The sequence below is a fragment of the Amia ocellicauda genome, chromosome 21 (genome assembly GCF_036373705.1).
Source record: "Amia ocellicauda isolate fAmiCal2 chromosome 21, fAmiCal2.hap1, whole genome shotgun sequence".
NCBI classification, from domain to species: domain Eukaryota; kingdom Metazoa; phylum Chordata; class Actinopteri; order Amiiformes; family Amiidae; genus Amia; species Amia ocellicauda.
Window position 1 is genome coordinate 18,555,335 of NC_089870.1, and position 13,794 is coordinate 18,569,128.

Sequence of the window (13,794 nt, forward strand, 5' to 3'; positions counted from 1 at the left end):
CGAGCTGATCTGAGCAGGAAATCAGAGTCCTTGTTGTCGTCAGTCGGCCTTAACCATTCCCGGTGTCTCCTCGTCCCTGAACAGCTTCCTCCCGCGTCTTGCATGCGACCCAGCGTGGGGAGGAAGCGCACAATAATCTCTCCCTGGCCTATTTTTCCCTGCCTGACTTTTCTGTTCTCCCGGTCTTTGAACCGCGCCAGCTCCCAGACAGCTGTCAAGGTCATCTCTGCCGAGCTCTGACCTACCTGATGATGTTCTTCAAGCTATAATTTACATGATTTGTTGCACAGCCAGACCTGTGCCGAGACCAGACCACACTGTTCCTCTATTGCGCGTTACAGACCTGTCAGCGGCAGCAACAATCATCTGCCGGAGTCCTGGAAGTTTCTAGATTAAAATGAACAACCCATAATAATAGCCTTCATAATATAAAGTCACCTTGTAGCTCTGCTTTCTGAACAGAGTGTGCCTGCTCTTCAGTTCATGATGGACAATTTTCAGCATTGATATTAATGTTAATCTCATGGTTCCTGATGGTTCTGTGTTATCAAACCATAAGCATTGTGTTTAAACCTTGCAGTTTCTCTTCAATCAGTCTGTCACTGAAATCTGAGGTACTACTTATTTGAGGGGTTCATGAATGTGAATTGTGTACTTTCACATAATGTTTAAATAACCTTTTACTGTTTAAGAAATAATTAAATTGCATTTGGTGAAGAAAAACACAATTACAAAATAATGTCAAGCATCCGCAAAAGTAACCCCTAAGAGATTGCTTATATCTCATATGTAGCCACAGACGAATATTGACTCTATTTACTAACCTTAAATACCCAAATCTTCACCCACAAATGGTTGTTACACCAAGGTCTTGTGACCCTTGTATCTGGGTTGTAAACGCAAAGCACTTTTCAATATTGCCTTCAAGTTTCTTAAATAGTTTTCTGCTTGGGATTTGTTTATTATATTCTGTTCACAAACTTAACCACAGTGAAAATAAAAACAGAATAACACACTATTGATATTATCAGTCATACAATTACACTGTAATGTGGATTTTTTCCCAGGCCTTGTAATTGTTTTTCAACACAACCTACAATCCATCCCCACAGCATGTTTTTGGAACCACTATAACTCTACCTGAAATAATAGAGACATTGCTTGCATTTGTCTTAGTTATGTAAATATGTAATACAGTATATGATATGTTGTTTCACTTCAGTAACATATTTTCTGTTAATACATTCAACAAAACTTGCTATTTGCATAATTTGTAACATTCTAACATCCAATCACCTTCCCTCTTATACTTCTGCACTTTCTCCCAACAAAACTGGACAAATGCTTTCAAACTGAGAACTAATCAAACAAAGCAGTCTCTCTTTTTGCAAGGAGAGCAAGGACACTTGTATATGGACAGCAGTGTTTCTTCTCTAAACCCCAAATGGTAACAACTCTAAGTCACGGGAAGCTGACAGTTTATTTTCTGCTGGAATGGGATTTTTTATCTGTTTTGGTCATAAATGACTTTCTTTTTCACAGTATTTGATGTTACATAACTAATGCATAAGGCGTGCTAGCTGGCATGAATAGGCACCATACGTGATTATGTAGATTGGAATAAAGCTTTCGAGTTGTGTGTGTGTAGCTGGGGAAGCACACCCCCCAGTGGAGACGGGAGATTAATACAACACAAATTCAAAATCGGCAGTTTTCTTCAGAGCTTCACAGCAGTTATGTCAAAATATATTTTTGTTTAGTATTAAACCAACAAACAAACAAACACACATCCGTTTGTATGAAAGCATAAACAGGCAGATTCCCCAGTCTGTCTATTCTCTGCATTTCAAATGCATGTGGGGTAACATGTACATACTTCATATGGTAATTTTTTACAGGTTACCCTTTACTGAAGTGATTTATAGTGTAGATTAGTGTAGGTGCATTATTCTAGTGTAGATCTTTTGATATTAGTGGTTCTTTAGAGATTGTATTTATTTGATAAATGCATCGTTCATATGTTCAGATGTATACATCCATAAATACATAAACTCGTATCCTATGAATATATAGCAATGCTGGAGGGGGTGCACAAATACAATCCTAATCACTCAGCACAACGGGCCCCGATCGGCTGGAGATCAGTAATCTTGCTCCTTGGACCTGTTCCCAGACAAACACTTGTGCTTGTGTTACAATAATAATGCTATTAATAGTGTTAATACTGCTGTCTACATGTATATTAATGTTGATATTGTCTATGCACTTGCCAACCTTTTCAACCATTTAAAATAATTATTTCTGGAAATGTAATTTAAATGGTATTTTCATGTTTTATTGTATTTTAACATCTTTTTAAATGTACCTTTAAAAGACTCAAAGTATTGCTTATAAATCTAGGCTTTTGAGTAATTAAACTAATTTATAATGGCCAAGTACAAGGCTCATTATGCAATACTTATTCGATTCATTCTACTGGAAAATGTGCGGCTAATTTTAGACGCTGGCTTCAGGAAGGGTGTGTGATCGAGACCTGCCTCCAATAGTTCATGTTTTTTTTTTAGAGGGATTTTTTGTTGTTGTTGTGCATTATTTCCTGAGTCCTGCACACAACCTGAACACGCCGCGGAATGCAATCTGAATTAAAACAGGGCTTTTAGGTCATCCGTTTCCTCGTTTGAATAACCCGCTGTTTAAACGCGGCAGATAAAGGTAGCCTCAGTGAGTGCGTCTGCTGTGGGCCTTCATGTCGATTGTTGAACGTAATAGATGCAGACACACTAAGAACCGTAATAGGGAATATAAAGTCTAGTCTCATGGTGGCAGTCTCGTTATTCCATTAAAGCTGCAGCGCTGAGAACATTAATCAGAGTTTGCTTTAACATGTGGTCCCCTGGTGACCAGACCTGCTAATTATTATAGACATGGCTCTTTCCATAATCTGACAGTACTGTAGTGCATATCACATTGCTGCATCCGGATCTGCCGCCGTTTCTCTCATACAGAAGTGTTTGAACGCAGACTAACCTACTAATCCCGGCCTGGTTCTTTTTTTTTTTTTTTTTTTTTACGATGAATCAGTCCACACCTCACCCTGGCTTATCACGGCGGATCAGTGTTTCTCCTGTCATTAGCCGAGTCTTTCACAGTCCTGTCGGGGAGATCTGACAGATGGGAAAGCCTTCCCTTCTTCCAGCTGATCCATTCAGATCAGTTCTGTCAAAAAGTTAATTTCCAGCGAGGTGCTGGAATGAAAACCTGGCAGGCTGGCGAAACATCTGTAGCTCTTTGGAGGATTTTTGCATGGGGAGAATTTAAATAGGCTCTGATTTAAAAAAATGGTCTAGTTAACGTTCATTTCAGTTGAAGTCTTTAATTGGAGGTTTTACATTTCTGACCTTGTAAAATATCCCCATGAGAATGACCAGTATAAATAGCATTGGGTTTTTTTTCAGCGCTTTGTTTAGCAGTGCGGTTTGTTATTAGTGTTACTCAGCTGAGAAGAGACGTGATCAAATGTCACCAAACTTTCCATAAATGACAGTGACTGAATTCCCAGAGTCCCAAAATCTATTTTGACCATGTATATATTTATTAGCATTCTGGTAATTATAGCTACAAAAATAGTGACTTAATATATACAACTGTCCTATAGCTACTATCTTCCTTCATTTTAGAAGCTTGTACACAAAAATAAAACCATTAAAGGTACTATATATATTTAACATATTCCAAATATACATGGTCATATCTTCAAAGTGTCAGTGGCACCCTTAACTAGTGAATAATCTGTAACCATTTCTAACTTTTATACTGTTTGACCCAGGAGTCATTAATTCCTTGAAAGTAGTGAGGACGCCTGTAGGCAGAGATTTATAGGTGAAACAGACGGCTAGGAATGATTAATGCATGTGTCAACAACCGACCAGTGAAGCTACTCCCGAGCAGTCGCACAGATTGCAAATCATGCTTTCTTGTGTGGAAGATGGAAGTGTTAGCTTTTTTCAAAGCTTTGTTCAGATGCACACATGCGCTTTTCAACATTTAAAACATTGCATCTTCATTGGGAATCCGTCTGTGCTTTCCATGATCAGATTACTTGTTGATCAAAGGCAGTATCTGGGGTTGTCTGCTTTTGCTTGTTGAAAACGTACTGGTTCTCTGGAGAGTGCAGTGTTTTTAAAAAAGGAATGTGTACCAATTGTGTCTGTTATCATAGCTTGGCAATTCTTTGTTGGCAGCATTGATGGAATTGTATAGCAGAGGCACACCAGGTTACAAATCGAAACTTTGACCTGCCAAAGAATCACAAGCTACTTTTTATTCAAAAGTAGTAGAAATGTGGATTCTTACAATACAAGGTTCTTGCAGTACTAGTTTGTAATTTGTGATTCACAGGAACCAGAATATTAATAGATGTTATCTCTGGAAACTACTGAGCATGAGAGAGGGTTCTGTTTTTTGTGCTGAAGTAGTGTTTTTAATACATAGTCCTGAGGAGAATGTATGTAGTCATTATAGCTGACAAACCAAGAAGTAAAGCTAATATTCTTTAAAATGTGACATACGTTTGGTTCATTTGAGAATCTTATAAACAGTATTTCTCTTTATCTGTGGCTGTGATGAGAATTCTAGCCTCAAAGTTTATTCGTGGTATCCATTGGCCTTGAAAGAGTTAAGCATCGTGATACAAATATTTGTCCTGCACACTGAAGCACTGTGCTACAAATTCAGATCTTTTGTGGGAATTTTGTTTGAAAGCAAGCCTGCAAGAGGAGATAACACCAGGATGAAATCTGAGTTTATCTTCCCATATTCAAACAAGTTTTTTTCCTTCCTACCCATAGCAAATCCCAACATTAATCCCGTATTGAGACCATTTAATATAAGGGATAACATTTTGTTTGAATATAGAAAGTATCTTGAAGGTCTGTGGCTGCAAGTATAAAGATTTTGGATCAACCATTTGTATTTTTTTTTCTTTTTCCAAATACAGTGAGGGAAAAAAAGTATTTGATCCCCTGCTGATTTTGTATGTTTGCCCACTGACAAAGAAATGATCAGTCTATAATTTTAATGGTAGGTGTATTTTAACAGTGAGAGACAGAATAACAACAACAAAAATCCAGAAAAACGCATTTCAAAAAAGTTATAAATTGATTTGCATGTCAATGAGGGAAATAAGTATTTGACCCCTTCAACTTAGTACTTGGTGGCAAAACCCTTGTTGGCAATCACAGAGGTCAGACGTTTCTTGTAGTTGGCCACCAGGTTTGCACACATCTCAGGAGGGATTTTGTCCCACTCCTCTTTGCAGATCCTCTCCAAGTCATTAAGGTTTCGAGGCTGACGTTTGGCAACACGAACCTTCAGCTCCCTCCACAGATTTTCTATGGGATTAAGGTCTGGAGACTGGCTAGGCCACTCCAGGACCTTAATGTGCTTCTTCTTGAGCCACTCCTTTGTTGCCTTGGCTGTGTGTTTTGGGTCATTGTCATGCTGGAATACCCATCCACGACCCATTTTCAATGCCCTGGCTGAGGGAAGGAGTTCTCACCCAAGATTTGACAGTGCATGGCCCCGTCCATCGTCCCTTTGATACGGTGCAGTTGTCCTGTCCCCTTAGCAGAAAAACACCCCCAAAGCATAATGTTTCCACCTCCATGTTTGACGGTGGGGATGGTGTTCTTGGGGTCATTCCTCCTCCTCCAAACACGGCGAGTTGAGTTGATACCAAAGAGCTCGATTTTGGTCTCATCTGACCACAACACTTTCACCCAGTTCTCCTCTGAATCATTCAGATGTTCATTGGCAAACTTCAGACGGGCCTGTACATGTGCTTTCTTGAGCAGGGGGACCTTGCGGGCGCTGCAGGATTTCAGTCCTTCACGGCGTAGTGTGTTACCAATTGTTTTCTTGGTGACTATGGTCCCAGCTGCCTTGAGATCATTAACAAGATCCTCCCGTGTAGTTCTGGGCTGATTCCTCACCGTTCTCATGATCATTGAAACTCCACGAGGTGAGATCTTGCATGGAGACCCAGACCGAGGGAGACAGACAGTTATTTTGTGTTTCTTCCATTTGCGAATAATCGCACCAACTGTTGTCACCTTCTCACCAAGCTGCTTGGCGATAGTCTTGTAGCCCATTCCAGCCTTGTGTAGGTCTACAATCTTGTCTCTGACATCCTTGGACAGCTCTGTGGTCTTGGCCATGGTGGAGAGTTTGGAATCTGATTGATTGATTGCTTCTGTGGACAGGTGTCTTTTATACAGGTATCGAGCTGAGATTAGGAGCACTCCCTTTAAGAGAGTGCTCCTAATCTCAGCTCATTACCTCTATAAAAGACACCTGGGAGCCAGATTTCTTGCTGATTGATAGGGGATCAAATACTTATTTCCCTCATTAACATGCAAATCAATGTATAACTTTTTTGAAATGTGTTTTTCTGGAATTTTTTTGTTGTTATTCTGTCTCTCACTGTTAAAATACACCTACCATTAAAATTATAGACTGATCATTTCTTTGTCAGTGGGCAAACGTACAAAATCAGCAGGGGATCAAATACTTTTTTCCCTCACTGTAGGCTTGGATCCAACTTCTGTAACTCTAAGATGCCCCATAAACAAATATTTAATATGTATTAGTACAGCACGATCACAATATGAAGAAAGAGGTTAAAGACTATCTAGTATTTCATGGAAACAATGTTATCAATAATCTCTGAATTGCTTTATCACAATATCCCAGCTTCCCTGGAAGAAAGATAAAATGATATGAAATAAAAGACAAAGTAAGATAAACTAAAACCAACAAATGAAACAAACATTTGTGTTGTTTTGACTATAGTCAACCATCTACAATGTTTCCCACCATAATTTGATATTATTAAACACCAAAATGTTTCTCAATAAATATGGAAAGTTAACCATAATCATTAATGCAGGTCAGAAATTAAAATATACATTTCTTGGCTCATCAGTAAAGCCAAATAAATCATCTGACACACTGTGTGAAGTTGGAAGACTCCAAATGAATTCAACACAGAGACCAAAGTATCAATTTGTGTCAGAAATACGGCTGCTGTATTGATGGCAGGAAATTGCTGAGGGCAATTTGATTTAGAGAATGAAAAAAAGCATCTTGTAGTTGTTATGGGGATAAACGGGAACAATAATTTAACAAATAATAATAATCATTGTTTAATCAGCAAATGTATTTGCAGTCGTGTATAATTTTCCCAAGGTTGTTTTGGCTCTGAAATGTAACCACATTTGTTTCTTTTAACTATGCTTATGTTGCTGTATATTATATAGTTATACAGTTATATTATTTGACACATATTCTCTACATAAATGTCAAACGCTGATTCGACAGTTCTCCTGTGTGGTCAGTGCATTTCTACTCTAAAGCTTTTTAATAATGTTTAAATAGTTACGTCTTTGAGATGTTGTAGGTGGGAGAATTGGACTCAGGTCTTGTGAAGAAAGTTGAATAAATGAGAGACAAGGTGGAGCAGACTATAAAGACATGAAGCTGTGAAATAGTGTTAGCAGAAAAGACTGTCATTCTCTGTGGTCATCTAAAGAACACCCAATGAACATTTTTCGTATACACATATTATTAGTCTAGTCTGTTTATAGAGAAGACCTGATGCCTTATGGATAAATAACCACAGTTTAACCACAACTGTAGTCTGTTGCTGGCATCAGATCAGCAAAATGCCCACGTACAAGGTCCTCTGTTTTGATTGGATCAATAGTGTTTCACAGTGGAGAGAGACAAACGCATGCAGACTAATCTTTTGATCATACTTTACTAAGCAGAAGAAGAATAATGTACTCTAAGAGCAGTAATTGTAATATATATATATATATATATATATATATATATGCTCAATTTTAAAGGGTTAATATAAACTCCACATGCTTATGCTTATGACCTACCTCTCAGGGAAATGTGATATAATACGTACCTGTTCTTTATTACTATTTTATCTAAACTATTGTTTATCTAAGTATTTTTTTCTGTTCAACTCAGGGTTTCTATAAGCATGTATGTATTTTTAATGGAAACGATAAATAAAATAAATGCTTAGATAAACAGCTTCCAGAGTGCTTTCTCTGTCCATCAATAATCGTTTCTGTGATTGATGTGTACCAATTAACAAGTGTCCACAGCCGTGTCCCTCTTGACTTTCCATTGCACTTTGATGCGTTTTGTATTATGAATAGCACTTATTTAACTAAACACTGAACATGTGTAGCTTTCCTTTTAAAGAGCAGAGACTAGAAAATAAATACTGTCGCTAACACTATGCAAACTGGAAATGAGACTAGGACAGTCTGAGCTTATCTTTGGACAGGTTAGTTCGGTGCTCATTAGTATATTAGTTAATAGGGTCATACACTGCTGTAGCTAATTAGATCAATTAACTGTTCTTTAATAAAGCACCAGGGCAATTCTTAATAAAGCAGCGAATGTATCATTAATTGAAAGGTCCTTTAAATCACCAGTAGAAGTGGGAATTACAGTCTTGCAGATAGCATCTCTTCAGTTCTCAAAATCTGTATTTTTAGAGTGTTGCTCCTGGTTGTGTGGATGAAGATTCTGGTACAAAGCAGTCCATTAGTTCTTGTGTGATACCTGAAGACTATACCGATTGATTGTGTAATCGATTAGGATTATCTATCGCCCACAAAGTAAAAATCTATGTGTTGACAGCTGTACTCTCAAATAAAACGACTACTTTCAAAGGTGTGCCTTAAATGCTAACAAGAAAAATAACAATGACAACAAGAAAACTATACAGATGACAAATTACAAGTGTAATATACATATAGGCCTGTTTATAGCATGTTTGGGTAATTTATTTACTTTTAATTTAATCATCTAAACAAAAAAACAGAACCCTGTGACCATTACTTAAGCTTTTGCATCCATCTCGCTACTTTTGCAGTACAAAAGGAGGATGGTGTGATGTTTTGTCAGGCTATTAACATAGTTATCAGAGAAAACAGACCTCAATGTGTCAGTTTAGTGAAAGACATTTACCAATCTCTTCATGGCGTCTCGTTCTGCCTTTGATTTGAGAAAGAAAATTCAGGCAATTTACATTATGACTAGAATTAACTGTCCTTGTTCTGACATTTTAGTACAGGAGCCCTTTCCAATGATCAGTTACCATTAAAGTGTCTGCCGAGAGTAGGCCAGTGGACACTTAATAGATTTATTACAATAAAAGATGACCTTGCCTTGACTAAAGATTCTTCTTTTTGACAGGTTGTTTATAAAAACAACGATATCAGGTTGGAGCTGTCACGTCTGGCCAGGATTGTCGATCCCAAAATGAAGATCCAAGGCGATGTGGTGTTCAAGTGTGAGAATGTTGCCACACTGGACCCCATATCATTCGAGACCCCTGAAGCTTACATCAGCCTGCCTAAGTGGAACACCAAGAGGATGGGCTCGATATCCTTCGACTTCCGCACGTCCGAGCCGAACGGGCTTATCTTATTCACACACGGGAAACCCCAGGAACGGAAGGATTCTAGGAGTCAGAAAAACACAAAGGTCGATTTCTTTGCTGTGGAACTTCTAGATGGCAGTCTGTATTTGCTTCTGGATATGGGCTCTGGCACCATCAAGGTTAAAGCGACCCAGAAAAAGGTCAATGACGGAGAATGGTATCACGTGGATATCCAGCGGGATGGACGATCAGGTACAGAGCCTTTCTTACTATCTATCAGTGTCCGTGTAATGTCATAGCGCCCACAGGTTAGTAAAATTTATTTGAGAGCAGGTCAAGATGGTCAACCAATCAGATGACAAGGGGACAGGGTGCCATGTCTAGCTTTAGAAAAGATGATGAAAAAGATGCAGGTCGATTTTGCGGTGGTTTTTGCCCCCGTCCACATAGGACGTTTAGAAAGTGGTGGTGGTTAGTAAATCAGGAGCTGCTTTTTTTTTTCTCTGTTAAGACAGACAAAACCTAAAATTAGATTTAAATATACGGGTTCGGGAACAATCGGTTGAGTTCAAAGCAGACAGCTGCCCGATTAGTTTTTTTAATACCAAGGAGCAATGCATTTTATTAACGGATTGTTTAAAGATTATTTGAAATCTCATCAACTAAGAGCAGGTAATTTGCCTGCAAGTCAAATTAAAGCCAAGCAATTTATTACTTTATTACTTTCGTGCTAACTTGAGATAAACAATCATGTTCAGCAAAGGACTATTAGATAATTATGCACATCTATGTGAGTTTCAGCGTGCCCACTGAGAGCTGTAAAACTCAGGTAATTACTTTAAATGGGGGATACCTGGCATTCTACAGAATATAAATCAATTTTGATGCATTGGCTTAATGGCTTGAGTAATTCTCAGTTTGACTCGGCTGACAGCTGTGTTTTACCGAGGCACTCTAAAAGCAAAATGAGTCAGACAGGTTTTAGGGTTTGGTATCGAGAATGCCTCTTTTCTCGGGCTGCCCTTGAGTCTCAGTGGGCCGCTGTTGAATCGATCATTAAGACTCCATATCACTTTATAGAGTGTTACACTTTTTGAGGTCCACAGGGATATTAGCAGTGTAACCCATTAGACAATAGTGAGCAGGTGATGTAGCGCAGATCTGTCACTCCCCCACAGATTATTCATATTGATCCGCTGTCCCTAAGCGAAGAGTGCTATTTAAACTTCACGTCTTCCCCTGTGTCTGGACCAGGGGAGCTTCAGTAGCTTAGTAGTGTGGCTGAGAAAACTAAACACGCGTAATCCACTGATGCGGCAGTTGGTAGGCTGTGGCGCTGTAGTATTGTTTGTCTAAGGAATCCTGATTCACTTCCCTCAAAGCCCAGAGGTGACTATTCTTCTCCTATTAATCTCTGAGACTGTGTGCTCGGAAGCTTATTAAAATACCTCAATTTCTGCTACACCCAATAGACATAAAAAGGCAATGAATTTGAAAGACGCCCGCAGCGGTGTTTGTCCATAATCCCAGCTAGGATCTCTTGTCTCCAGGAATAGGGAAGTGCATTGTGAGACTCAAGCACACAGCTACGACATTGTTTTCAACTTGATGAAAGGCCTGTGCGTCTCAAACTAGATTTTTAGCAGTCATGATGAAAAATACTTGTATTGATACGTATGCGGTCACACGTGTTTTTGTAGGCCTTTGCATGCCTTTAGAATAGAAAGACATGCTTGACAAAATCTTTTTTCCTTTTCTTTCTTAAGGTACCATATCGGTAAATAGCCGTCGCACGCCATTTACCGCCAGCGGAGAGAGTGAAATTCTCGATTTGGAAGGAGACATGTATCTGGGTGGCTTGCCAGAAAACAGAGCCGGTCTTATACTGCCCACGGAGTTGTGGACTGCCATGCTGAACTATGGCTATGTGGGATGCATCCGGGACCTGTTTATCGATGGCCGAAGCAAGGATATTCGACAGATAGCGGAGGCCCAGAATGGTGCCGGGATAAAGCCATCATGCACCAAGGTCAGCAGTAAACAGTGTGAGAGTTATCCATGCAGAAACAACGCTGTTTGCAAGGAAGGCTGGAATAGATTCATCTGTGATTGCACAGGCACTGGTTTCTGGTCTAGAACATGTGAAAGAGGTGAGTTAACCGATTATACTATTTTTTGCAATGAGAGATACGTTGTGTTGAATTGGAACTGCTCTAGTGAAAGCTTTGCTGTTGTTTTGCAGAGGAGAATGATTGTGTTGTGATATTTACTCGTACGTACTCTTCAGGGGTAATTCTACCACTTGTGTGAATACGGCTTTTGAGCCATCTCTTTCGGAAGAGCGTTTTTTCAGCTGCACTTTCAGGGTATTACTGAAGGCTAATGCTGGTATTAAACGGTTGGATTGGGCCGAGACGACAGAAACAAACATTTTAGTCATACGTTAAATAAAAATAAATATCCGCAGTATCTGCCAAAGTCCATCATCGCATTATGCTTTTACAACGCATTTAAAATCACTGGTGGTTTAGAAAGTGATTGACATAGATGGGATTTTCCTTGTAGTTTTTGATACAGTTGTTTGATTAAATGATTCTCTTGGTCCATCTAGTTTCCCAACAATTCGGTTATGTTGTCTTGTTTATGGGAAGCGACACTTATTATCCGTTAGAAATATCGAGATGAAATGTTCCTCGTATCAACAGAACTGTTCCAACACTTAAGTTATTTTTTGCTTCAAATGTTCACCTTTGGGATCTTGCTGATGATTACAAATGTCCTTCCAAGTGCAAGCTCTGTCCCGCGTTGTTGAGTCATGGCCTCTGACTAAACAATCTGTCGTAATTTAAGCTCTACATGCTCGTGGTGACAATGCAGTAAAACGCCTGGAACTACATCCTGAGCCGGCCTACACTTAGAGGAGACAAGTCTATGACACCATTATTTAACCGTGGTAAAACTCAAGATTGGCAGTAACCAGTATGGCCTTTATTTAAACCCCATCAAGCTAACATAAAGAAAACATCTTTGCTTTTGAATGAATGAACTACACATTATAAAGGGGACTTAGTCATGTTGTGTACCCAATGGTTTTACTTGCATGCTATTTATTACACATCTGTAACATATGTATTACTATTTGTTTTATCTCTATTTTAATTGCATACAGAATCAACATGTGGATATTGAGCTGTTAAAATGCTAAGAGATGTGTATAGCATTTCCATAGTGTGACAAGCTAAAAATCAAAGCAAGAGAAACTGTTGTTTAAAAATGTATGCCTGTAACTACTTAAAAATCGGTGTTTGTTGTTTAGTTACATGACTTCCAGGAGAAAGATACTGACTGTTTGATTATGTTTACCCTACTTTCATCACAGTAAAAGTCTATTTTTTCAACTCAACCATGTATGTATACGAGATGCTACCTGCAAATTATGTTGTATACTTTTCTGTGCTGATTCTCTGTAGTGTTAGTACAAGTTGAAGAAATAACTTGCACTGCGTAGTGTTAAAACAAATATGTGAATATGCGTTGGGAATGCTATAAATCATGTTTTTAGACGCGTCATTACATAATTGTTGCCATTTTGGGAGATTAGGCCCAAGCTTTTCATGTTTCATTTCTTTTGTAGAACCATTAATCAAAGTAAATATTTAAAGAGCCCTTTTTTCACTTTTTAAATCCGAAGATGCCATTAATGATCAAACTAAACCAGTCTGACGATATTATTTGATTTCCACGTGGTCTCGCCCTGAACTATGAATATTTCCAAAGTCATGCACGATTGTTTGTGGTCTTGAATTTAGAAGGGTATGCTATCTTATTTTAGTTTGATCATTTATTTCAGTGTAGTATTAAAGTGCACTTCATTATATTGTCTGTGGAGTTTCATCTCTTTAATTATGCTAACAGCTTGTAGTAGTTATTTTTGTGTCATCGGTGCAAGATTGTGTTTGCCTCGAGCCACATATTAACCTTGTAGACCCTTCATATATGATACATGCTAGGCAAATGTCAGATGAACCACCTTCTGGGAGACGTGGGTTTGCTCAGGGCTATTCTTTATGAGCTGAAAAAAGAAGCAGTGGATTTTGTGACTCTTGACAGTATCCTTATATTTTAAAACCACAGAGCAGCACAAGCTAAAAATAACGTCCTTCTCATATATGCACTCTGAATTTATAGTCCAAAAGTAGAATCTATATACATACAGTTGGTCCATAAATATTTGGATAGTGACACAATTGTCATCATTTTGGCTCTGTACACCACCACAATGGATTTGGAAGGAAACTATCAAGATGTTCTTTAAGTGTAGACTT

At 38.6% G+C, this 13,794-nt stretch overlaps 1 protein-coding gene across 9 annotated transcripts in view; it reads left to right on the forward strand.

Moving 5' to 3' along the window:
* The window catches only part of nrxn3a (neurexin 3a), a 328,954-nt gene that overhangs the window by 77,554 nt on the left and 237,606 nt on the right, over window positions 1–13,794 (forward strand). For all 9 annotated transcript variants that reach the window (XR_010805140.1, XR_010805144.1, XR_010805142.1 and 6 more), the window contains 2 exons: window positions 9,283–9,721; window positions 11,236–11,619. Coding sequence is in view for 2 of the 9 variants with exons in the window: in XM_066694072.1 (XP_066550169.1) it covers window positions 9,283–9,721; window positions 11,236–11,619 (823 nt within the window). In the remaining 7 variants the exon portion in view is untranslated. The remainder of the gene's footprint in view (window positions 1–9,282; window positions 9,722–11,235; window positions 11,620–13,794) is intronic.